General features: G+C 37.1%; 1 protein-coding gene across 6 annotated transcripts in view; it reads left to right on the forward strand.

Moving 5' to 3' along the window:
- Positions 1-27,242, forward strand: part of LOC150082241 (catenin beta-like) — a 208,921-nt gene that overhangs the window by 113,285 nt on the left and 68,394 nt on the right. For all 6 annotated transcript variants that reach the window (XM_090379199.1, XM_090379196.1, XM_090379198.1 and 3 more), the window contains exons 8-11: positions 797-941; positions 11,517-11,620; positions 18,941-19,147; positions 26,382-26,513. In XM_090379199.1, coding sequence (XP_090235325.1) covers positions 797-941; positions 11,517-11,620; positions 18,941-19,147; positions 26,382-26,513 — 588 coding nt within the window. The remainder of the gene's footprint in view (positions 1-796; positions 942-11,516; positions 11,621-18,940; positions 19,148-26,381; positions 26,514-27,242) is intronic.

Consider the following 27,242-nt stretch of genomic DNA (forward strand, 5'->3'; position numbering starts at 1 on the left):
TTATCCATTGTAGCAACTTGCCCTTAATGCCATACTGCTCAGATTTGTACAGCAGTGTTCCATACGCAACAGTATCAAATTTAATTGATTATACTATACTATACTATACTAAGGTAATTCAGCAATATATATTCTGCTATATTGTTTTATGTTATGCCTTAGCTATCAAGTTGAGATATATGCTATCAGCTGACGCTATTCCACAACGATCACAATGTTAAATTAGTTATATTCTTAGCTAAATGAAAAGATATATGCCCAAAAAGTGATTAAAACTTTCAGAATACTTATTTATTACAATTAAAACCCTACTACTCATCTGCACTACTGGTTACGCTACGATATTCCTGCCAAAACACCGATACGATAGCAGTGTGAGTAGTGAGTTGTAACTTTCAAAATCACTAGCTAAATTTAAAAAATAAGATAGTAAACGTTGCCAAGCCGATTTCATATATTTCTAAAACACAAATTAATATGTTAACTAATCAAAAATACGATAAAATTTTAAAGAAAACATCCGTTTGCAGCAGCTACAGAAGCCCACATCTTCACACCTATAATCTCATTCCCAGAGTCTATTAGAAGTATATAAGTATTGTTTTTAGAGTAGCACTTGTATTATTATGGCAAAAACATGCCAGCATACATGTGAAATTTTTACTAATAAGTAAATTTTACAATTAACTCTTTTAATAATTAGATTTTAAAGCATTTTTTTAGAAAATTTTATAATGTGAAATTATGTGCATAAGTTTAAACTAATTGTAATATCGGCATGTGCATTTTCATGTAGCTGATAATTCTTGCTAGTGGAGGTCCAGCTGAACTAGTTCGTATCATGCGATCATATACTTATGAGAAGTTATTATGGACTACATCAAGAGTTCTAAAAGTTCTTTCTGTATGTTCTAGCAACAAACCGGCTATTGTTGAAGCAGGTAGGAATTTTCATACTTCTGTTGAATTTGTTTTCAGTTTCTTAAAGAAATTAAAAGTTATACTGTTGAATAGGATATTAGAAGTATAGCAAAACCCTGTTAACTCAATATCGGATCAGTCATAACAGTTCAGATTGTCTGAATTTAAAAATATACAAAACTACATCTGCCAGCTGAGTCATGTTACTAGTTCTAGTTAGTACATATGAATGATCAGTTTATTGGGTTGTTCATACTTTGTAATAACTCCAATAGATTAATAGGGTGTGACTAGGGGAATGTGATTTTTGTGTTGTAATTCACATGTATTAAGAAAACACTTCACAGTTCACTTCATATTTTAAGAAGAATTTGTTAAATTTAAAGTCTAAACATCAGTGGTGGAAAATCGGAATTTGAACTGTGATGAAGTACACCATATATTACAGTTTCCCCTTCAAGATCAACTGTGGTAGGAAAATGAAAAACTAATAAACAGCAGACTTACAAGTTGCCTACACTCCTTTGTGACTACATTATCTGCGTTAACCTTGATACTGGTGACCTGAGATTTTGTTTGTTTGGATTGGATGTTCTGGAAAGAGAATATCTGACTGGTTGGATGCTTTCAATCTGAGGAGTGTTACTGAGATAGACTGTTAGGTATGTTCATTTGGTGTTGACAGAAAAAGGGGACAGTTTAGCCCCCAGTCATGTCACTCCTTCTGTCTAGTTTTTGATTTCTGGAGGTCACTGGGTAAATGGCTGAATATCTGTTATTCTCTAGGAGTGTAATTCTATCTAGGAGATTGTAACAGATATCTCAAAAAATTACTTGACTTTAGTGAAGAATACTTTGAACTTGTGACACCTCCTATCACAGGCTGGTAAAGGAAGGCTGTAAGTCAGTTAGCCATTTTTAAAATATATTTAAAATATAAGATATTTTATAGAGACAGTATTTAAATTCTATACAGTGGGACCAACTGATGATGTTACCAACAGCAAATTCAAAATGGGAAGCATTCAAAGAACTTATCTTGGAAGCTACTAGGCTTTACATACCAACTAAGAAATATTGTTCAAGGTTTAGGCCGAAATGGATGTCAGATGAACTAATGAGGCATATGGCAGAGAAGAAAAATGCATGGGATACTTACAAATTAACACATGACACAGAAGCCCATGATAGATACAAGTTGATATGCAACCAAGTTACAAAGGAGGTTAGGCAGGCGAAGGCAGATTACGAGAAATCCTTGGCAAGGGATGCAAAGAAAAACAGCAAAGAGTTCTTTACTTATGTAAACTCTAGAAGGAAGGGGATGAATCAGATTGGTCCACTTGATATTGATAGGTCAACTGTTGATAATCCTGCTCAGGTAGCTAACAAACTAAATGAATATTTTGCATCGACATTCACACATGAGGAGTTATTCAGCGAGGGGAATGCCAGAGGTGTATTCAACTCTAGCAGTAAGCTACAGAATCTTGAAATAACTGGGAGTAAAGTGGAGGAGAAACTGTTGAAGATAAACACAAGAAAGGCACCCGGGGTGGATGGGATCTATCCAGTTATATTAAAGGAGGCAGCAAAGGAAGTAAGCAAACCCTTAGCCATAATTATGAGAGCTTCCTTGGACTCAGGGGAGGTACCCATAGACTGGAAATGTGCAAATGTGACCCCAATTCACAAAGGAGGATCAAAGGCTGACACAAGTAATTATAGACCTGTGAGCTTAACTTCTGTTCCAGGAAAATTAATGGAGGCACTGGTTAAAGAAGCACTGCAGAATCATTTAGACAAGACTTCAGTTATAGCTCGGACACAGCATGGTTTTGTTAAGGGGAAGTCTTGCCTGACCAATTTGATTGGATACTATGATGCAGTCACAAAAGAACTGGATGCACGGAATAGCTTTGATATTATATACTTGGATCTTAGAAAGGCTTTTGATACTGTTGCACATGGAAGGCTGCTACACAAATTGGAGCAGTGTGACATTGGAGGCAAATTGCTGCTATGGATAAAGGGGTTGAGGAGGATTGAGGGGGAGAAGACAGAGAGTGGTAATCAATGGACACTGCTCATCGTGGACTAATGTTATTAGTGGAGTCCCTCAGGGCTCAGTGTTGGGTCCATTATTGTTTTCTCTATTTATAAATGATATTGATGATGGTATATCAAGCTTAATGTCCAAGTTTGCAGATGATACAAAGGTTGGCAGGGTTGTCAAGGACACTTCTGACACTATGCTGCTGCAACAGGATCTGGAAAGGTTGAGCAGATGGGCTGAGAGGTGGCAAATGAAGTTTAACATTGACAAATGTAAAGTACAACACATGGGAAACAGCAACCCCAGAGCAACGTATCAACTGTGGTACTACACTGACAGTTTGTTTGTTTGTTTGTTATTTGGATTTTAGGAGCATTAGCAACTAAGGCCATATTGCTCCGGGATATGCGGTGGTCATTCCCTGACCTTTCCGCATCCTCTGTATTTGGTGGTGACGGGTTCGAACCCCGGTCTAATCAAGAAGCATGTGCTACGCACTGCTGCTCCTTCCCACCTGGCTACGGAGGCGTCTACACACTGACAGTGGTAGAGAATGAAAGGGACTTGGGGGTGGTTGTGCAGGCAGATATGAAGTTCTCTGAGCAGTGCAGATGGGCTGCAAGAGTAGCTCATGGAGTATTGTCAATGATATACAGGAATTTTTCCAGCAGGGATAAGGAGGTGATTATTCCCTTGTATAAGGCAATGGTCAGGCCACACCTAGAGTACTGTATACGGGTCTGGAGGCCTCATTTCAAGAAGGATGTAGAGCTGCTGGAATGAGTACAGAGAAGGGCAACAAGATTAGTGAATGGAACAAAGGGGTGCTCTTACGAAGAAAGGCTTAAGTTTGGCAAATTACAGTGTATAGGCACCAGCGAGGTGATCTGATAGAGGTGTATAAGGCCTTGAATGGTTTGAGCATGCTAATGCTGATGGGATTCTTCCTCTAGCTCAGAATAATCACCTGAGAGGGCATAAATTCAAATTGAGGAAAGACAGATGTAGGATAGACGTGCGGAAATTTGCCTTTAGCCAGCGGGTGGTTGGTTGGTGGAACAGACTTCCATCCCTTGTAGTGGAGGTTGATAGCCTAAATATGTTTAAGGCTCAGCTGGACAGGTATTTTGAACGAACAGAGGGGTGAAGTGGAAGTGGGTTTTTTTTTTTTTTTTTGACTGATGCTGCATAAGCTTGCTTTCTTGCATCAAATGTCTCTACTAATGCTAATGCTATATACAGGCTATCCATAAAAGCCCTTGTGCTCTTCAAAATTGCAATAGCTTAGGTTGTATATGAGATACAAATAAAATCTGTAAATTGCATTGGAAAGGTAATTTATTAGTTTTTATGCACAAAAACAATTACTTCCTTTACTCTAAATTTGTTTTTTAATTTTTTCAATCTACTGTACAAGAGATGGCTTCAATAGAAGAAAAAGTGAACTATCCTCAGCTAGCAGAGCTTAAGTCCATATCAGCTATTAAGAAAAAAATGTATACACGTTACCCAAAGGAAGCACTGCACAGAAATTCAGTTTCAAACTGGATGAAGAAGTTTAAAGAGACTGGTTCCACTGATAATGAGCCATGAACTGGAAGGCCTGGAATTTACGATGAAGAGCCTGTGGCATCTATCAAGGAAACTTTTCAGCAAAGCTCACGAAAATTGCGAAGATGTGCATCTTTGGAACATAGTGTTCCTAAAGCAACAGTATACAAATTTTTTAGAGTGAAATTGCAAGCAACAAGATTCAAGTGCATCAAATGTTGCTAGAAGAGGACTACTATGCGAGACTAGCTTTTGGTCACATTTAATGAAAATGTTAAAAATAGCATCTTATCTCTTGACACAATGTTTCACACTGTGGCAAGGTTAATCACCGTAATTAATTGCTGCATTTGAGAGGCAGAGAAACTATATCCATAAAGTCAAAGTCTGGTGTGCCATGGGAAAAATGCACATAATTGGTCCTAAAAATCCTGTAGTACTACAGGATTTTTTATTCCTGAACTAAGGCAATTAACAATTGAAGCCAATGTGGTTTTTCGGCAAGATGGAGCACCTTGCCACTTTGCTTGGAATATTTGATAATTTTGAAACAAAATCTTCTCAAACAGATGGATCAGCAGAAGAAGGCCAGTTGCATAGCCAGCTCACCCACCTGATTTGTCCTCGTTAGATATTTTCTATGGGGTGATATTAAGAGTGATTTACTCCTCAAAACCTCTCTTTAAAGAAATCTTCATACCTGGATTACAAATGCAGTTAATGCCATAACTGAAACACAACTGGAGGACGTGCTGTGGAGTTGCAAAATTGCAAAGCTGATACAAAATTACACTTTGTATCAGTATTGATGGAGGTTATGTTGAATCTTAATAATCTTAAGATTACATACCCCAAAAAACTAGAATAAATTACCTTTCCAATGCATTTTACAGATTGTTTTTATCTTGTATGGAGACCAAATTATTGGCAGTTTTTAAGTGCACAAGGACTTTATGGACACCCTGTGTATATATATATATAGATAGATAGATAGATAGATAAGTAGATTAAAATATAGATGGAGGAATGCTGACCATATTAGATGTATTAACAATGGAAAAAATAAGTACCTGTAAAATAAAAGTAAATTAAATAAAAATGCATATAGTACTTAATGCTATAGATCCAATGATTTTAACTTCATCATCAAGGTTCAGTAGCCAAAACCAATGGAAATATAGCAAGAAGCAAGGCCTCTGTTTCTAATATGAAATATATGTAGCAAGAGATTTGTTTTTAAATTCCTCTTGGGTGACTTGCTATTTTATTTTATTTCTTTTTATTTAATCTTATCTTAATTTTTACTGTAGATTTGATCTGTTTTTTCAATCCTTTCCTTGTTGGTTGCTATCGTGTCGGCTATGAAATATACGTCAGCATTCTTTTTTACCTCTTGCTACATATATTTCATATCAGAAACAGAGGTCTTGCTCCTTGCTATATTTCTATTGGTTTGGCTGCTGACCCTTGATAATGAAATTAAAATCATTGGATCTATAGCATTAAGTACTATTTGTATTTTTATTTCTTTTAATTTACTTTTATTTTACAGTTACTTATTTTTTCCATTGTTAATACATCTGATGTATAAAAAATGGAAAAATCTGATATGGTCAGCATTCCTCCATTTATACTCTAATCTGCTTATCTATATTCCATTATGGTCGTTGGGTATTTCTGCTATTACTGGCAGTGCCTCTTGTCCATAATCCATACCAATTTTTTGATTATCATTCTTTTCAACCCATTATAGAAAGGGTTACAAATTTGAATGAATTACCAATAATAAAATTACAATTGCCGTTACATTATTATTGGTAATTCATTCAAATTTGTAACCCTTTCTATTTTCTGTTCCCTACCAACAGCTTGGTCTGATTATGAGTATCGGTAAGATACCTGAAATGTCACCTAATGTATAGTAATGTAGGCAAACAGCTTAATAAAGTGTATTATTAATTTTCATGGTATAAGAGTGGTTTTAATTTAATAAAACCTGAATAGACAACAACCACCTAGCATCCTTCCCTAACTATACAACAGTCAGCTTTCTCCCTTGCTCTCAGTCCTCCTTTAAGGTCTGAATTTAAGATTTGGCAAGATCACCAATCTTGCCAAATTTTAAATTCAGACTTTAAAACTTAAATCTTAAAACATCACCAATATACAACTTCAATATACTTAGTCGGAATTTATCCAACAGTGAGCACACGTCAGCAGTTTTTAAATTTTACAAATTATTAATCTATGTGCTGCCTTTTATTCCTTTCTGTACATAACATTTTGAGGAAGTAACCTATTACCAAAAACCCTTTTTTTGAAATTATGATGGCCTCCGTAGCTGAGTGGTCAGGAGCGGGAGTGCAGTAGCATATGCTCCTTGAGTAGACCGGGGTTCAAGCCCCTGACTGCTAAATACGGTTGATCTGCCAACCCGCACTGGACCAGTATGGCAGATTATGGTCCATTTCCCTCAGCATGAATTGTTGAGGAGGCTTCCATCCTGCAGTGGGTTGATAATGGCTGCAGTTTACCTTTACCTGGTGCATTATAGCCTTTACCATTGTTGCACTTAATTAAACAGAAATACAGTTTAATCCAAGCTATCCTAAGAATGATGATTAAGTAAAATAATTTAATTACAAATAGATACTGAATATCTTTGATTACAAATAGATACTGTAGCTTTCGAGACATCATGCCTCTTTTTCAACAGAAAATTGAAACTTAATTATTCTAATGGACACAGTTATGCGTGCGAGGGCACGAGGTAGGTCATTCAATCATTAAACTGGTTTTCATTGTTGCTGCACGAACGTGCACAGTTTTTCTCCAGTGCTTGTCTAGACATAAAACGGTTGTCTCTAAGATGGGGTGTAGTCTCATGCCTTTGCAGCGGTTCATGGCTCTCGAATTGCCCAATATATTGAGTGGCTCTAACCAGAGGCAGTGGCGAAAGTGGCGGGAGTGGTCAATTATTTCATAGTCCCGCTTGGGATTGAGGTCGTGGTGGGTGGACCAGAAGTGTTCCGAGATTGCGGAACACTCCTTGCTGGTCGGTCTCAGCAAGGCAAATTGCTGTCGTGTTCTGCAAGGCGGTCTTGAAGACGTCTCGAAGTCTCTCCTATGTAGCAGCTGTCACAGTCTTTGCAGGCTATGTGGTATATTACACTGCTGTGTAAGAGAGGGGTGACAGGGGTCTTTACACTGGAAACTAGAGAACGGAAGCTTCTACCAGGCAACTGCACGCATTTTATGCAGTATTCTATGAGGATTTTCGAGATCTGGCCCGACATGCCTGGATAGTAGGGAATGTAGGTGGTAGGTATATTGGCCTGAGTTGGTGGTGGTGGTGGTCTCGGGTGGACTGTGAGCTCCTGTGCTTGCAATAAGCACTTGTCTAATACATGTGTTGGGTAGCCACAATTGATGAAACAACATTGCTAGAATATCTAAATTCTCTGTCTGTGTTCATCCAGTTCACTCTAATGTTAGAGGGTAATGGATCTCTACCATTCCAGGATGTCCTAGTAAAACACGTGGGCCCATGTTTAGAAACCTCAGTATACTGTAAGCCTATGTGGTGCAGACAGTTCACAAACTACAGATCCAGCCATGCTCCCAGTCATCTCAACAGCACTGCCCGCACTCTATTCTCCAGAGCTTGGAGCCATTCCAGCACAGATGAAGCTAGGTGCAATGAGATTTCTAGAGTGAGGACAGACTTAATCAATTGTGGCTACCCAACACACGTATTAGACAAGTGCTTATTGCAAGCACAGGAGCTCACAGTCCACCCGAGACCACCACCAACTCAGGCCAATATATCTACCGCCTACATTCCCTACTATCCAGGCATGTCAGGCCAGATCTCAAAAATCCTCAGAGAATACTGCATAAAATGCGTGCAGTTGCCTGGTAGAAGCTTACGTTCTCTAGTTTTCATGTAAGGACCCCTGTCACCCCCTCTCTTATGCAGCAGTGTAATATACCACATAGCTTGCAAAGACTGTGATAGCTGCTACATAGGAGAGACTTTGGGACGTATTCAAGACCGCCTTGCAGAACACGACAGAGCGATTCGCCTTGCTGAGACCGACCAGCAAGAAATGTTCCGCAATCACGAAACACTTCTGGTCCACCCACCACGACCTCAATCCCAAGCGGGACTATGAAACAATTGACCACTCCCGACACTTTCGCCACCGCCTCTGGTTAGAGCCACTCAATATATTGGGCAATTCCGAGAGCCATGAACTGTGAGACTACACCCCATCTTAGAGACAACCGTTTTATGTCTAGACAAGCACTGGAGAAAAACTACACACATTCGTGCAGCAACAATGAACACCAATTTAATGATTGAATGACCTACCTCATGCCCTCGCACAACTGTGTCCGTTAGAATAATTAAGTTTCAATTTTCTGTTGAAAAAGAGGCACGATTTGTCTCAAAAGCTACAGTATCTATTTGTAATCAAAGATATTCAGTATCTATTTGTAAGTAAATTATTTTACTGGCTAACACTTAATCATCATTTACCATGGATCCCAGTACAACAGGCCCATTTGTCCCATCCTAAGAATATTTGGCTAATTGCATGATAACCATTGAAGCCCTGTGGTTGGCAGATGTTTTTTTTTTGGGGGGGGGGGAGATGTAGCATCCAATTTATTTGTGCATTCTGAATGTTTGTTTGAATGCACACTGTGTGTACCTGTCTAATTTTTCTTCATCAGCCGTGTTAAAATTTATACTCACAGATAAAGTTTTATCTTGCTCACCTTATAATTTTTTAATTTTATTTCTACTCTTCTTTTTCAGCTTGAAATGTCTTAATATTAATGACAATTTAAAATTGTCACACATTTGCAAACTTTTATGTATATATATATGTATATGCAAGATATACCTGCATCTGCTTCATAAAATTGGATCCATAGGACAAAATAATTAAATCGTGTGTGTATAAGTTCACCACAATGCAAAGAGCTCTATAGGCAAGGTATTATATGGTCACCAATGCTGAAAAGGTCATCCATATAAAGTAGATGCACTAACAGGGTTATTGATCCAACGGTCAAAATTGTTGGCACCCTTACAACCAATATATTTGGTGGTAAATTCAAAGTTGCTCTCTTTTTCTTGCTAGGAAACCACACATAGTTTCCAGAAATAGGGAATAGAAACTGTGTGTGGTTTCCGGAGAAAAATACTGTATTTCATTGAATTAGCTGATGCATACCCATAAGGTCTTAGGTTCCCATCCGAGTTTGCTGTAATTACCAATTATATGTTGAAAGCAAAAAAAAAAATTAACATTCAATCTCAAATTATTATCATAAAATTAATATTTTTGGCCATACTAAATATGAAATTAATTAAAATTAGTAAAACAATTATTGGGACAACAGAAACGGGTACACATTAGTCATTCATTTCATTTGTCTATCTATTCAAAGCTCCTGAAGAATAGCAGTGAGATGGCCATGTGGAAGAAGGGATTTTTCTTTTCTTTTTTTTCCCTTTTGTTTTTCTTTCTTTCTTTTCCTTTCTTTTTTCTTTTTCACTTTCATGTTAATTTTAGTTAGTTTATATTTTAACTGTCTAGATTAGTATATATTTAGTATTAGTAATTAAGTCTTTTTTAAACCTAGGCAAATATGTTGCTAATAACAACACAAATTGTTAGTCAGCACCATTAGGCTAAAATTTCCTGAAATGCAACCATGTTATACCTGCATCTGCTTCATAAAATTGGATCCATAGGACAAAGGAATTAAAGCATGTGCATATAATTATTAACTGTAGCAATAATATTAATTCCACATAAGATCCACATATCAATAACACATGCATAATAATCCATAATAAATAGGATTATTTCATTGTAATAATAAAAAATATATAATAAAGTTTATATATATATACACAGAGTGATTCACTACCAGTGCGACAAACTTGCAGGAGGTGTAGGGGGCACAAAGACGAATCGGAATCACATAGCATTGCAGGGTCCGAAATGCCTTCGTCATGTGGTAGAGGACGTTGAACGGGAGGTCGTGTGAACAGAGATCCCGCTGGAAGTCAGCATTTGCGAACCGTTTCTGTTGAAGAAACCAAATAGCAAAAGTCCTCTGGAGTGGATAATCCGCAGGCTCCAATGATTAGACCGTTGCAGATGGTATGAACTCATTTGGTTTGTTGACATTATCCTCCATACAGTGGATTGGGAAATACTCAATCGTTGGCCTATCACTCGAGTACTCGTACTCGGATTGCCTTCTGCAAGACGTAGGACATTCTCCTCATTGTCTGGCATCCTCGTCGTTCGCTCTCGATTCATGGTACCTCTCGTGAAACAACCAGTCTCACATAACCTTCTGTGCACACGTGCGAAAATCGTATAATGAGGAGCGCGCCCGTTACAGTCCGCAGCTCCATACGCGAGGTGCATGTCGGCCAGTTCAACATTTGAATACTCGTCCATCCTACTGCCTCGGGAACTGGTTCGCAAATGCTGACTTCCAGCGGGATCGCTGTTCACGCGACCTCCCATTCAACATCCTCTACTGCATAACGAAGGCATTTCGGACCCTGCAATACTATGTGATTCTGATTCGTCTTTGTGCCCCCTACACCTCCTGCAAGTTTGTCGCACTGGTAGTGAATCACCCTGTATATAGGCAAGTAAAATGTGACAAAGAGAGAGGGAACAAGCTAACAAAACCGGAAATCGATACTACAGAAAACTCCATGGGTACCTGAAGAATCTGTGGAAAATACGGAAAGATCCGTGGGTACCTGAAAAAACATTCTACTTACCTATATTCCATTATGGTCTTTGGGTACTGCTGCTATATTTAGCAGTGTCCCTGGTACATAAACCATTTTAATGTCATTCTTAATATCACTTTAACCATTTTCTACAACCTTTTATTATTAATACATATATATATATATATTTTTTTTTTTTTTCCTATATAGGAGGAATGCAAGCTCTAGCAATGCATTTAGGTCACCAGAGTCAGCGATTAGTTTTGAATTGTTTGTGGACACTTCGTAATTTGTCTGATGCAGCTACAAAACAGGTAAAGTTTCTGTTGCATAGTGTATTGTATGAAATATAAATAAAAGGCAGCATTTTTGGTTTTAATAGATCTTTAATCAGACAATTTTGAATCATTTCATATTAACATGGTTTGTGAAATCTTGTCACATTAATATGTTGAATGGTATGTAAAGCGATATCTGACTAGAACGTTATATAAACTACAGTGCAGAAAAAAGAATAAAGCTAATGATGTTGAATTCCAATCTTACAGTTATTAATGTTGTTCTTTTACACAATTAAAAAAATGAACATATAAGTACTTTGGTGCTGTAATCAAATAAATGTGGTTGCATTCTGTGTGAGATTGCTGCTGGTAATGGTTTCGTCATCAAACAACATACAGCCAATCTTAATCAACCATCAACCCCCCCCCAACTCCTTCTTTTGTATTAAAGGGATATTGATTACTAAGTTGGACTGGTATAATGCTAGCCCGACGGGGACTAGACCATCAGATTATGTCTCAGGAATGTGTTTTCAATATTGGAAGGGGATTACAGACTGTAGGGAGAGGTCTGTGTGGTAGCATTGCATCTCCATTGATAACTTTTGATTACAGACCCAAAACGTAATATTCAGACTGATTTTAACTGACCTTAGTAATGAAAAATTTTACAGGAATTATTTTTTATTTTATTTTTTATATACAGTAGGCCCTTGATTTAATGGACTAATTGGGGGAAGGGCTGTCCGCTATTACTGAAAGTTCATTAAATCGAATGTATTTTAAAAACATATATATTGTTTTTAATAACATATATAACGAACTTACAATGTACAGGATGTATTAAAATGTTATAATGTATAAGTACGAATGAAATATTATTATAATGTATAAGTATGAATAAAATATTATAATGTACATTGAGTAATTTATACACGCCACTAAATACATCTTTTAAAAATATAAAAATAAATTTACAACGAGAACCAAACTTTGGTTCCTGTCGAAGAGGTGGAGTGTTTCCACCACTTTTTTTTTTTTTAATTTATTTTTTCTTAAAGCTCACACAAAGTTGTTTTCAATGTGAACATTAGTTTTTTCATTTAAATCCATTTTAGACGGGAAAAAATACTTTAAAATTCTTAAACCCCATTGAATAAAAAAAACACAAAAAACGTTAAAAAAAAGATACATAATATTTAATATTAATATTAACTTAATTGAAAGATTCACAATTTAAAGAGTCAGAAACAACTGTCATTTGGAGGAAGAGGTGTTAATTCCTTGTTGGTAGAAGGTTCTGGTGAAACAGGTCCAGTTGATGAAGTGGCCTTGAAGAAATCATCAAGCTTCAGTTGCCTTACACCTTTGTGCTGCTTCCTTATTACTGGAGATCAAAATTCTCTAAAATGTTCATAATAAGGAAGCACATTAGGGTCTGATAATGATTCAATATAATGTCATCCATATGTTTTACAACAGACAATTTAGGATGAGGTACAACTGATCTTCATCTTTGTCATCATTATTGTCCGCTTGTTCTCCATGAAGAACATTTTCTGCAATCTCTACCTCAAAAAAAATTTGATAGCCCGGATCACCTTCATCATTTTCGAGCTACTGTTCTACATCTCAGTTGCATTTTTGTCACCGGCCCTCAGAAGAGTGTCCCGAAAATTAGACCCCTCAAAGTCCATTTCAGGTTCTATGTCGTACAACTACTTCCAACATCTTCATATCTTTCCACGCAGCTGCTAAGTTGAAGATAGCAGATCTGATGTTGTATGCATGTAAATTTGGCAGTGTCCTGGTGCCTCTTGTAGCTTCTTCTGCATCTTCTGTTTCTTCCAAAACAACCATCACCTCTTCCAAAAACTTCTTATACAAAGGGTACTAGGAAAGTTTTGCAATACAGCTTTGTTTATTTAATTTTTTCAAAGTAATTTCCTCTACATTCAATACACCTCTCCATCCTCCGAAACCAATCTTTAAACCAGTTCTGCCAAGTTTCACTAGGGAGTAAAGCACACTTGTTGTCCCAAGCCCGTAGAAGGTCCTCATCACTGGAAAACCGCCTCCCTTTTAGCTTCATTTTCACAAGCGGGAACAGTGCAAAGTCACAGGGAGCAAGTTCTGGACTGTAGGGAGGGTGCTCGAGAAGTTTCAGTCCTGTCGTGGTCAAATATTCGGTGCAGGCTTTGGCGCGGTGAGCTGGAGCATTTTCGTGATGGAGGTACCAGGTGTCCATTCTTGACTTTGGCCGCAGGTTCTTCATAGATCCAATGACTTTAGGCAGGCATTGTTCAGTATACCACTTAGCTGTGACTGTCTTCTGCGTGTCCAAAACGACACGTTCCACAATTCCACTCGATTTGAAAAATACAGCTATCATTTTCTTCTTTACAGATCGGGATTTTCTGACAATTACGGGTGTGTCGTCATCATCAAAGACCCAAACTTTGTTTTGAGCCTTGGTCGGCAGATCGTAATAGTACAGCCAAGTCTCGTCACCTGCCACGATGTTGTTCACATACCGAGATTGTCCCTTATCAAACTTTTTTAACATCTCCCGGCACCAAGTCACACGTCGTGTCATCTGCTCTTCAGTCAATTGATGCGGCACCCAGAGAGAACAAAGTTTCTTCACGTGCAAATGATCTTGCAGAATTGAACGAATTGCTGGTGCATTTAGGCCCAAAGTATCCTCTATCTGTTGGTAGGTCACTCGCCTGTTTTTGTCAAGCATTTTTCTCACAGCAGTAACGTTTTCCTCCGTAACTGACGTTCGTGGCCTTCCCGGCCTCTCAGAATCCTCCAGATGAAATTTCCCCTTTGGAATTCTCTATACCACCTGAATATCGTTGTACGATGTGGACAATCATCATCTAGTGCAAGAGTCATTTCTTCTAAGCACTGGTCTATGGTTAAACCACGCACGAAATTATACCGCAAAACTGTCCTTATCTAATTTCGTGACCACGATGCCATCGCAAGCACTTTACACTCTCACTACTAATGAATAACTGAGCCCATCGACTTGGCGCGGCGGCTACTATGCACGTATGAACATGTCTCAACATGCAGCAACAAGCAGCTTCCTGTGATTCATTGTTGCGTCATATTGCAAAACTTTCCTAGTACCCTTTGTACAACCTCTTAAATGCAATGATTACACCCTGATCCATCGGCTGTATCAGTGAAGTAGTGTTAGGAGGCAGAAAAACATTTAATTTACCCATCCCTGCTAACTGACCTCTCAGCATTAGGTGTGAGCAGGTGCATTATCTAGCAGTAAAACAGCCTTCATGAGAAGGAATTTTCAGCACATCTGTCTGATAGCATTGCACATCAGACAGATGTGCGAGACTATCAGATATAAATAGGTTCAAAATTTTGCCCTTAGGACAGAAATGTTTTGTCTGTTAAATCCAAAGTCCGTTAAATCAAGGGCCTACTGTGTGTGTATATATATATATATCAAGTGTAGTGCTTAAGCACTTATTTATAAGCATGACCATCAGCAAACTAAGGTTTGTTAATGGCTGCATATAAAAATGAAGAAAATTACAAAATAAGAATAAGAAAAATAATTTTTTTTTTTATTTATGTATCTATCCCTACAAAATATAGTGCTTTAATATTTGTAGCAATAAGCAAACTAAGGTTTACTAATGGCTACTTGTATAAAGAAGTTTTAAAAGGAAACTTATAAATATTCATTTGTTTTCTGTATGATTTTTATTATTTCTTTATCTCATCTTTAAAAAGGTGACTATTATGAAGAAACAATGGATTCTGCGATAATGACTTGTCAGGTTGAAGTTGCAGAACTGTACAACAAAGTATGTAAATAATAAAGACAAGTTGTTTAGAACAAAATAGCTTTAGGCCTGTGGATTTATATACCTTCATTAATTTGATGTTGGAATATTTGAAATGTGATGTATTTCAAAGTCACAACCATTCCTCAACTAATGGTGTAGGGTTTCATATGTGATATATAGTACAGTGTGTGGTATATTGTATCATCATTTTTACTACTGTAATAGTCATGCAATTCTGTGCATGCACTATGTTTATTATGCATCACAAGAATGAATACTCTTTTTAGAAGGTATGTGCAGTTATAAGTATGTACCTGTTAGAGAGAGTGCATCCTATATTTTGTAATATTATTTGATATTTCATACTTGTAATCCACAAAAAATTAGGGGACATTTATGTTTTTAATATTTTCATTTTTTCATGATATAGTCTTTAGATGTTGCTTCACAACAATTGAGAGTGAAGAAAGAGAGAGAAAATGTGCATTGTGTCTGTGTGTACATTTCTATAAATGTACTCTTGATACAATTGTGAAAAATTAATTTGGTTGTGTTGAAGTTCAATGTATTTTTTGTGCCTGTAAATAAGAATAGTCATATTTATAGAAGAAATTAATCATGGAAGCTACTTTAGGTTGTTTCATACTGGAGGCATTTTTGTATAATGCCTCCAGTATGAAAGATATACAGTAAAATATACGAGCTGTGTGACTTGTAATGGTAGCAGAAACAAAATAGTGTTATTACATGCAAGATTTGATTGAAATTCTTAATAGTATGTTATTTTTCTCATATTGATTAAATTAGCACATTAATCATGTATCCACAAACATCTACCACAATGATATTAAAAGATTCTTAACATTTTAAATAAGAATTGCAAAAATTCTTCAGTGTTAATAAGAGTTTAAATATTCCTCTTGATTGATACTGACATTTTCTTTGTCTTGTGTTTAGAAGTGTTTAATTCAAGTGTATAGTTATTATGCCAACATCATATTCAGGTGCTGGCATATTTTTTTTCACTTGAACTTTTGTCAACATCATTTTTTATAACAAAAAAAAAAAAAACATATTTTTTCCCTTGAACTTTGAATTAACGAGGCTTTATTGTATAGTGCTCAGCATTTTTTTATATACGTAGCTATTAAGAAACTCAAACATTTCATGAAATGCAAAAGGTATCACTTTCTCATATTGTGGAAATACTACCTTGGTTGTAAGATCATATACTAATAGGTGTCTGTTTACCCAATAATGAAGGGGTAATAATCTCTGAATTAGTTTGGGACATGCTTTTCAAATAGATAGCAGTGTACTTGTTAAGGGTGTGCGTCTTCATAATTGAATATATTATGCTATTCATAGCATAATGACTGGATGCCTCCTAAAGACCAACCTGGTGACCACATCATGGGAGATGGGAAACAGAAATATGGATTGACTGCGGGGTTGAAATATGGTGGGGGCTTGGGGGGGGCATCCCAAATCACTTCAGTAGCCATGAAGGCCCTACAGGAATTCTGAAAACCTGATTAATTGCAGCTCTTTCAGTATTCTATGTAAGTCAGAATGGATCAAGACTGGAACAGCTGTACAGCCAGTAGCTTTAAGTGAAGATGGAAATGGTCTTTTCAGCTAGAGAACTGTAATTTGGTAGGTGACAGGATACAACCACATTATTTTCACAAATACAATGCAATCATTGCAAGTAATACTCAAAGAAGTACTCAATGTGGCATAAGTGGAGGTTCAAACAGAGAAGCAGTGTACAACAGAAGAATTGATAAGGCTTCTTCAGTCATTAGTCAACAAAAACCTTGTAGAGGAATAGCCACTTGGAAATAATTTCAACACTTGAAGCAGCTTCTAAAATAACAGTTCAGTGTTAACTTTTGCAGTTCGACTGCAAAGTCAAAACAGAGCAGCATTATTTTAGAAGTTGTTTCAAATATTACAATAGCCTGCATTTGAAATGGTCCCCCTTTTATTAATTATATTATAATTTCAGAATTGTTTATTTTGATTTTAGCAAAACATTTGAATCAGCCCCTCATGAGAGGTTACTGTATAAGCTGAAACCTGTTGGGATCATGGGTAAGATTCTAAGTTAGATCACAGGATGGTTGAAGGGCAGGGGTCTGAAGTTGTGATTAATGGTTATTCTTCAGATTGGCCTGAACATTAGAAGTGGTGTCTCCCAAGGATCAATTCTAGGAACATTGTTATTTCTGATTTTCATAAATGATATCACTGATGGGATAAAGGGCATGATGTCAAAATTTGCTGATGTGAAGATTAGGAGAATGGTTAATGATACGGGTTGAGCAGCATTCCTTCAGGATGACTTGGATAGGCTTCAAGGATATTCAGAAAAGTGGCTGCTATGTTTTAATACAACAAACTGAATGTTTTACACTTTGAGAATGGCAACCCCAAAATAACTTAGATGCCTAGTGGGTTTGAATTTAAAAAAACAATAGAAGAAGAAAGGGATTTTGGGAGTTATGATAGAGGCAGGCATGAAGTTCTCTCAGCAGCATAGACAAATGGCAGTGAAGGCCCATGGCATTCTATTGATGATTTATTGAACATTTGTTTGTGGCAAGGGGATCATAATCTCACTGTATATAAAGAAATTATAAAACCCCACTTAGAATACTGTGTCCAAGTATGGAGATCACACCTTAAAAAAAAAAAAAAAAAGACATGAGCTTGAAAGAGTACGATGATAGGCAACTGTTTGGCGAGATCTACCAGAGGGCACCTATACATGGAAAGATTTTGAATATGTGGAATACAGAACTTGGCAACTAGGCAGGCACCTTTGAGGCTTGTTGAGCTCTATAAGGCTCTACAATATGGAATAGTAAAATGATTGAAGGTGAAATTTTCGCTTTTATAAATGATTCCGGAACTAGGAGCCATAAATTTAAATTATGAGAAAAGAACTTTAGGGTAGTTGGAAGTTTTTATTTTTTTTTTTTAGCCAGCAAATTATTAATTACTGAAATAACTTACCTGTGTGAGTAGTTGAGGCTGGCAGCCTGAGGGGAAATTCAGAGGTTAGCTGGATAGTTATGTGTGATAAGGAAAACACATACGTTATTTATTTTATTTTTTTATATATTTTTTATTTATTTTCATTTTTGATTAGTGCAGCAAAAGCATGTGGCTTCATTGCACAATATGGTTAATATGATGAATTAAATTTCAGAAAAATTCCTGACTAGACTACTAATTGCCTTTTCATGTTAAGGGGAATTGTGTGGCTGCTCATTATTTGAAAATTAAGTTTGGTTCTAGCAGTTGACCTTATAGTGATGTAACTTGCTGCTTTAGTTAACTAAGTTATTAAAATCTTTATCCTGTTTAATTAACTTTGTATTGAGCTTGTGCTTTTTTTTTTTTTTTTTTTGAGTGGGTAGGTGAATGTTTTTCATAACACATGTACACAAATGCATAAATATTTAAAACATTTTAATTATAAGCATTTATAAAATTATCTTCTTTTTATGTTTTGCTTTAGGATAGTGTGGAAGCACTGCTTCAGAGTTTAGTTCAGCTCCTCGGAAGCAATGATATAAATGTAGTAACGTGTGCAGCTGGTATTCTTTCAAATCTTACTTGCAATAATCAGAGAAACAAAGTTACTGTTTGTCAAGTGGGAGGAATTGAAGCACTGGTGCGTGCTATAATACAGGGTGGTGACCGAGAGGAAATAACAGAGCCAGCAGTATGTACATTTAATCCATATTACTCTTTGTTTAAAGTTTTTGTAAAGTAACAATATTTTAATTCTTTACACTGGTATGCATTAAAGAAAAATTCTGCTTTTTTGTTTAAATTAGTAAACTTGTACAATTTTTGTTATTTTAATATATTAGTCAATCATTTTGAACTTTCTAAAGGCAGTTTTCAGTATGGTTTAATTAGCACAGTTGGTAATATACACAGATACTCAGGCATCTCACTGAATCAATGTTAGTGGGTTGGCACAGTTTTTTTGCGCACGGGCGAATTTATGCTTTTCTGAAACTTGTTGTATTAGGGTTTTAGGTGCATCAGCAACAAGGCCATATTACTTTGTGTATACTGTCTGTATATTGCATGTTGTCCTGTGATCGATTTTATGTTTGCTGTAGAAAAAAACCATGCTACCATCGCCTGAGACTTACTGACTCAGCCACTTTGTGAAAAAGGCCCGTAAAAATTCCTTCCGTCATCGACAGGACTCGAACTCAAGTCTTCTGAAACTTGTGTTCATCACACATCCCTATTCAAACACCAACAATAGCCTGTCATCATGCCCTCATTCCATTTACTCTGATATCTCTTTTTCTTTCCTTCCCATAGTCTTGAAAATATCTTGGTGATATCTTGATTGATACCTTGGTGAAGCTTTTCACCAGTCTTCACTCTCTATGCCATGGTGAAAAGTGAGGTGACTGTGCTGAAAATGAACTTACATTCTCAAGTTGCTACCCGGTATTTGAAACTAGGCTATTTAGCATATTGTTGACAATCTCTTCTCATAGTACTTTGATTTATAAAGGCCTAAAAGTTTTCTCAAACCACTCTTGAATGCTTACGAAACCTTCACATCTTTCGGAGAGATAAAACTTGTGAAATTACCATCTTGCACAAGTTTGGTATTTAGTATCACTTATATCAGGAAATTTTGAAACTGTGTTATATACTAAAAAGAGCCACAAGAAGCACTGAGTGAATTGTACTGGGAATGGTAGGAGGTGGTATACCAAAGTCATCAATACAAGAAAGTAGATGAAAAGTAGGATAGTAGCAAGTCGGCTTTATTTGTAGCTGAGGTGCCGGTAGAAGCTGTTGTTGTTATTTAGTTTTTAGGAGCATTAGCAACTAAGGCCATATTGCTCCGGGGATATGCGGTGGTCATTCCCTGACCGTTCCGCATCCTCCGTATTTGGTGGTCACAGGCTCGAACCCCAGTCTAATCAAGAAGTGTGTGCTAAGCACTGCCGCTCCTGCCCACCTGGCTACAGAGGCGCCACCCCTTGTAGAAGCATCAGCCTTTAAGAGAGGTGAGAGTACGGATGGGCAGAAGTTGCAGCCATTAACTTTGGCAAAAAGACCGGAATGCTCGACTACTGTTTGGACAAGAAGCAAGTTTTTTACTCTTACCTTATTTAAAATCTAGTTTGGATGGATTAATAACTGCGTTACAGTTGTGAACTTTGGTGTAGGCAAATAATGAACTAGGAGATTTGGATGCATGCCAGTCTTGATTTGCAACATTCTTATATTGAACAGCCTTAGCACATCTATTGGAAAACCAAAGTTTAGATAAAGGATGACGTCTTAAGATGGTTTGTAGAAAAGAGGATTTCATCCTTACAAGAATGATTTCACTCACATGATCTGAGCAAAAACTGACATCAGAAAATTTAAAACAGTAATCCAACCAAGCAAAAGAAGAAGAGAAATCTCGCACATCATTCCATTTTGCATTCTTGTAATGCCAAAGAGCATGAGGCTGAGAATGGCCATGAGAGAAAAGCTCCATTGGAGAAGAGACCATCAAAAATTGTGATTTGAGGTGCCTTAGAGAACCATTCACCTTGAGTGAGTACTTGGAAGGGTTGTTCATGAGAAAAAGATCAAGAGTGTTGGCTGTGTGGTTAGGATTGTCTGATATTGTGGTAGGTAAATGAAGGCTGTGCAAGGTCATTAATAATGCAAAAGCCTTAGCATCTCAACCAGCTGGGTCCATGTGACCAAAAAATTGAAGCCTGTTGGAGTTATAAACTTAAAATCACCATGAAAAATTATCTCACTGTTAGACAATTCGGACTGAGAAAGTTTCAAAGAAAGGAAGTCAAAGAGACCCATTTGATCAGTGGAACTAGGGGATCAATAGTGGCAACAGATGAATTTGACAGAATGGGATAGAGAAGTTTTAAGGCGGAAAAAATTATAAAAGAGGGGATTCCAAGTTAAGACTCTGAAGTTAACTAAGTCTCTGACAGGAAATATCAGAGCAGACATATGCACAAGTACCACCACTGAAGTGAAAGGAATTGTACAGCAAATAATCAGGACAACTGAGATGGGCAGTGGTTGATTCAACTGATAACTGGGATTCTGTTATAAAAAGTAAGTGGGGCTTGTCCAAGCTTAAGTGGAAATGGACATCACTGACATTAGAACTGAGACCATGAATATTTGTGAAATGAATGAGGAAGATGATACAATTTACACTAGTCTTTTTAGGTAAGCTCCGTAGCCGAGTGGGCAGGAGCGGGAGTGCAGTAGCACATGCTCTTTGAGTAGACCGGGGTTCAAGCCCCTGACTGCTGAATACGGTCGATCTGCCAACCCGCACTGGACCAGCATGGCAGATTATGGTCCATTTCTCTCAGCATGAATTGTTGAGGAGGCTTCCATCCTGCAGTGGGTTGATAATGGCTGCACTTTACTTTTTTTACCCATTTTTGCTCCTGATTAATCATTTTGCTCTTCTCTGCACCTGTTACAACAGATCTACATCCCTCCTAAAATGAGACTTCCAAATCAGCCTAATCATTGATTTATACAGCAGGATAATCACCTCTCTGGTCCCCAGCAAAATTCCCATGCCTCACTAATGGAGCACGTAGAGCTGGGGTTAGCAACCTGCGGCTCTTTGAGTATGTAACTGCAGCTCTAACTTTTAGCCCGTAAGAAGCACAATTCTAAAGGTAGAGGACTTAAAAATCAAGGACATGTGGAGTGCAAGACTAAAATGCCTTAAAACTGAAATTAACGATTTGGAGATGCAAAAGGCTGCCCTTGCAATTCTACACAAATGGATGGCGATAGATGAATTGAAAAAGCAGACCGAATTGTGTTCAATGTGTGGAGTAGCTTACCGGACACGTGTATAAATTTGAAAATATTTGCGTTTGGACTTCTCTCAGTTTTTGGTTCGATGAATTTCTGCAGGCAAATTTTTGAGCATGAACTATATTAAAAATAAATCAAGAAACTGTCTGAACAATGAGAGTCTCTCAGCATGTTTAAAGATGAAAATTGCTGATCGGGCTAGCCAGGTGGGTAAAGTGCCTGCCTAGCAACCTAAAGGTTGCGGGTTTGAATCCCGCCTCGGGCTTGGATCAGAGTAAATGAAAAAACTTTGGGAGTTACATTATGGCCACAGAAGCCGATGCGCAACAACTAAAAAAAAAAGAAAAAAAAAAAGAAAGATGAAAATTACAGCATACTTGCCAAATGTTCAGAGACTTTACCGGGAAGTTCAGCAGCAAAAGTCGCAATTTGCACTTAATTGGATGTTTGTTACATTTTTTTTTTTCAGTATTAAATAATATTTCAAAATATATATATTTTTTTAATAAAACACCTTCCCACTCTATGCCATTTCTTAAAACACTCCCCTCCCTCCACCCAGCTTGAGCTATGGTGTGGCTTTTCGGATTGTCTTTTTTATTTTTTTTTATTAAATCAAAAATGGCTCTTCACTCAAAAAAGATTGCCGATCCCTGGCATAGGGGAATTTATCAAGAATTTTTGTACACAAGGAATTTAACAAGAATTTTTGTACATCATTGATGGAGTTTGTGGAGGTGGAGCTCCATCAGTAATGTACATAGCTGTCCTAACAGCCTAGCTTGCTCAGAGATCTTCATGTCAGACTATTCAGTTATCCCTAAATCTTTTTTACATTCTACCAACGGCGCCTCCGTAGCCAGGTGGGAAGGAGCAGCAGTGCGTAGCACACACTTCTTGATTAGACCAGGGTTCGAGCTCGTCACCACCGAATACGGAGAATGCGGAAAGGTCAGGGAATGACCACCGCATATCCCGGAGCAATATGACCTTAGTTGCTAATGCTCCTAAAAAAACCAAAACAACAACAACAACAAACATTCTACCAATACCAAATTACCTTGAGTTTGATGCCACCCAAATGCTATATTATTCTGGGATTGAACCACTGGGATTACTGTAACCCAAATGCAGTACCATGTATTCATCAATGTTAGGCCACAATTGCCATTTTTAGCCCATCTGCCTAATTTACTCTGATTGTCATTTACCAACCTACCCACTTTTGTGTCACCAGCAAATTGGGGCCACAAACAATTTTCTTAGAGAGACAAGTGGCTCTTGGTGACAATTTTGCTTCCAAGTGTGATTTTTTTTTTTTTTTTTTTTTTTTTTTGTCATATCTTTCTAATACAGTAATCAGCTTCAGCTTTGTTGTCCTTTACATATAAAGTTGGGATGTGGGGGATATTATGTAACTTGACTGTCACCTAAATGGGGTTTTTTAATTGTATAAAATCTATCTTGCCCTCAACTTCTTCTGTGCTAAAGAATAAAGGAAGGAAAGAAAGGGAGGAAAATATGGTACAAGTATCTAAATATTTGGCATAATTAACAGAATTACAACATTTAGTTCAGCATCAGAGCCTGGTGCCTCTGTGGGCAGGAGCAGCAGTGCATAGCACATGCTTCTTGATTAGACCGGGGTTCGAGCCCATGACCACCAAATACAGAGGATGCGGAAAGGTCAGGGAATGACCACTGCATATCCCCAGAGCAATATGGCCTTAGTTGCTAATGCTCCTAAAAACCAAATAAGAACAACATCAGAGCCTGGACATCTGTGAAGGAGACCTGCCTGAAGTGTTTTAAGGTTTTAAGTGGGTTGAATAAACTAAATGCTGATGGACCGCTTACTTAACATGACCGGACTTTCCAAATGTCTAGGATTGTCCCAATTTTGGTAGTGTAATGTGCCCTAAAAAACGTTTTAGGGATGCTGTTTTGTATTGCTTTTATATAAAGTTATTTTTTTTAACTAAATGAATATATTAAAATTAATAAAGCTAAATTTGGTAATTTAGCTTGACAGTTAATTATCACAAGTCACAAAGGAAATAGCCAGGCAAAGGCTGATTATGAGAAATCTTTGACAAAGGATGTAAAGAAAAACAGCAAAGAGTTCTTTACTTATATAAACTCTAGAAAGAAAGAGATGAATCAGATTGATCCACTTAACATAGATGGTTCGACTATTGATGATCCTGCTCAGGTAGCTGATAAAACTCAATGAGTATTTTGCATCTACATTCACACATGAGGAGTTATTCAAGGAGGGGAATGCCAGAAGTTTATCATACTCTAACAGGGAGCTAAATGATTTTGTAATAACTGAGAGCAAAGTGGGGGAAAATTGTTGAAGTTAAACATAAGGAAGGCACCTGGGGTAGATGGGATCTATCCAGTTATATTAAAGGAGGCAGCAAAGGAAGTAAGCAAACCCTTAGCCATAATTATGAGAGCTTCCTTGGACTCAGGGGAGGTCCCCATGGACTGGAGGTGTTCAAATGTATCCCCAATTTACAAAGGGGTTCAAAAGGTGACACAAGTAACTATAGGCCTGTTAGTTTAACTTGTGTTCTGTGGAAAATAAAGAGGAATCACTGGTTAAAGAAGCATTGGAGGTTCATCTAGACAAAACTGCAGTAATAGTTAAGTTGCAGCATGGGTTTGTTAAAGGGAGGTCTTGTCTGACCAATTTGATTGGATGCTATGATGTGATCACAAAGCAAAGGAAGTAAGCAAACCCCTACCAAAGGAACTGGATGCAAAAATAATTTTGATATCATAAACTTGGATATCAGGAAATCTTTTGATACTGTTGCACATGGAAGACTGCTGTACAAATTGGAGCAGTATGGCATTAAGGGCAAGTTGCTGCAATGGATAAAAGGGTGGGAGAAGACAAGAGAGTGGTAATTAATGGACACTGCTCTTTGTGGACAAATGTTATTAGTGGAGTTCCCCAGGGTGCTGGGCTCATTATTGTTTTGTATATTCATCGATGATATTGATGACGGTATATCAGGCTTAATGTCCAAGTTGCAGATGATACAAAGGTTGGCAGGGTTGTTAATAACTGTAATGACAGTATGCTGCTGCAACAGCATATGGAAAAGTTGGGTAGATGGGATGAGAAGTGGCAACTGAAGTTTAACATTGACAAATGCAAAGTACTGCATATGGGTAGCAGTAACCCCAGAGAAATGTACCAACTGGATGATGTTGCACTCAGGGTATTGAAGAATGAAAGAGACCTGGGGTAATTGTGCAGTAAGATGTGAAGTTTTCTGAGTGGTGCAGACAGGTCCTGTATATCATGTCAATTATATAGAGGAATTTTGCTAGGGGATAAGGTGATTATCCTCTTGTATAAGGCAATGGTCAGGCCACACCTTGAGTACTGCGTACAGATCTGGAAGCTTCATTTTAGGAAGGATATAAAGTTGCTAGAACGAGTACAGAGAAGGGCAACAAGACTGGTGAGGGGAACAAAGGTGTGCTCTTACAAAGAAGGGCTTAAGTTCTGCAAATTGCAGCTTCTGGAGATTAGGCACGTTCGATGTGATCTGATTGAGGTGTATAAGGCCTTGAGTGGATTGAGCAGGCCCAATGTTGATGGGATTCTTCCTCTTGCTCAGATCACAAACCTGAGGGGGCATAAACTGAAATTGAGGAAAGACAGTTGTCTGATAGATGTGCGGAAATTTTCCTTTAGCCAGCAGGTGGTTGATTGCTGGAATAAACTTCCATCTGCCATTGTGGAAGTTGATAGCTTAAATAAATTTAAGGAAGAAATGGACAAATGTTTGGAGCGGATGGATGAGTGAAATGGGAAGTTGTTTTTTGTTCTTTTTTGGCTGATACTGTATAAGCTTGCTTTCTTGCATCATATATCGCTACTAATGCTAATCCTTTGAATTGAGGGGGGGGGGGACATTTAAATAATTCATGGTGTACAACTTATTTTCCTTTTCTATCCCCTGTTCTTTATGTTCAGTAATATGAGGATTTATTTTTAGCCTGAACAGTAATTTTTGGTTCACTATGCATTGTACTCAGGTTGTATCATTGTTATTATTATTAATAATAATTTATTTTTTATCCAGGTGTGTGCTCTCAGGCATTTAACTAGTCGACATACAGAAGCTGAGATGGCACAGAATGCTGTTAGACTTCATTATGGATTACAAGTCATAGTCAAATTACTTCATCCTCCAAGTAGATGGCCCTTAATAAAGGTTATTATTTTATACAAGAAATGCTACTTAAAAATAGTGCTTATTTAATGGTCATGGTAGAAATTTTTAGACAAGATATCAGTTTGCCATATTTCTATAAAAGTAAAGTAAATGTATATAAGTGAAGTTAGTAAGTAAATATTCCAAAAAAAAAAAAAAAAAAAAAATGTTATGCACGGCTTTTCATTTACAAGGAGTGTATTTGAAAGTCTTGCCTACAATATATTTTATTACTTAAAAATAAATAAACACAGTAATTTTAAATTACAAACATTTATAGTGGTATTTTAAATATTTTATTTTATATTTTAGGGGTGGTTTTTTTTTTTTTTTAAAGGACTGTCTAGTAAGTAAATCGGCAAGGTTATGACAGAGACATTATGCGATGATTTTCTATCATACAGTGCCATCAAGAATTTGTTTGTTAAACTAAGTCAAACAAGGAAAACTAAGATTTTATTTACCCATTACTACATCAAGGATATTCCGATTACCAGAGTTTCTGAAGTTAAAGATCTGGGTGTTACTTTTACCACTTGCTTTCGGTTTGCTAAGCATATTAGAAATATATTAAACCAAACAAAAAACAAATTGGCTTCATCAAATGGCAGACGTATAGATTTAAAGATCCTCAGTTCTCTGTTGAGGGCGGATGACCCTCCTATGTGCGAGTCTTGCGACACCGTTTTAACGTTAAAGCATATTTTAATAGATTGTGTTAATTTTACC

The sequence above is a fragment of the Mastigoproctus giganteus genome, chromosome 8, assembly GCF_048544385.1.
Source record: "Mastigoproctus giganteus isolate SK-2022 chromosome 8, ASM4854438v1, whole genome shotgun sequence".
NCBI lineage: Eukaryota > Metazoa > Arthropoda > Arachnida > Uropygi > Thelyphonidae > Mastigoproctus > Mastigoproctus giganteus.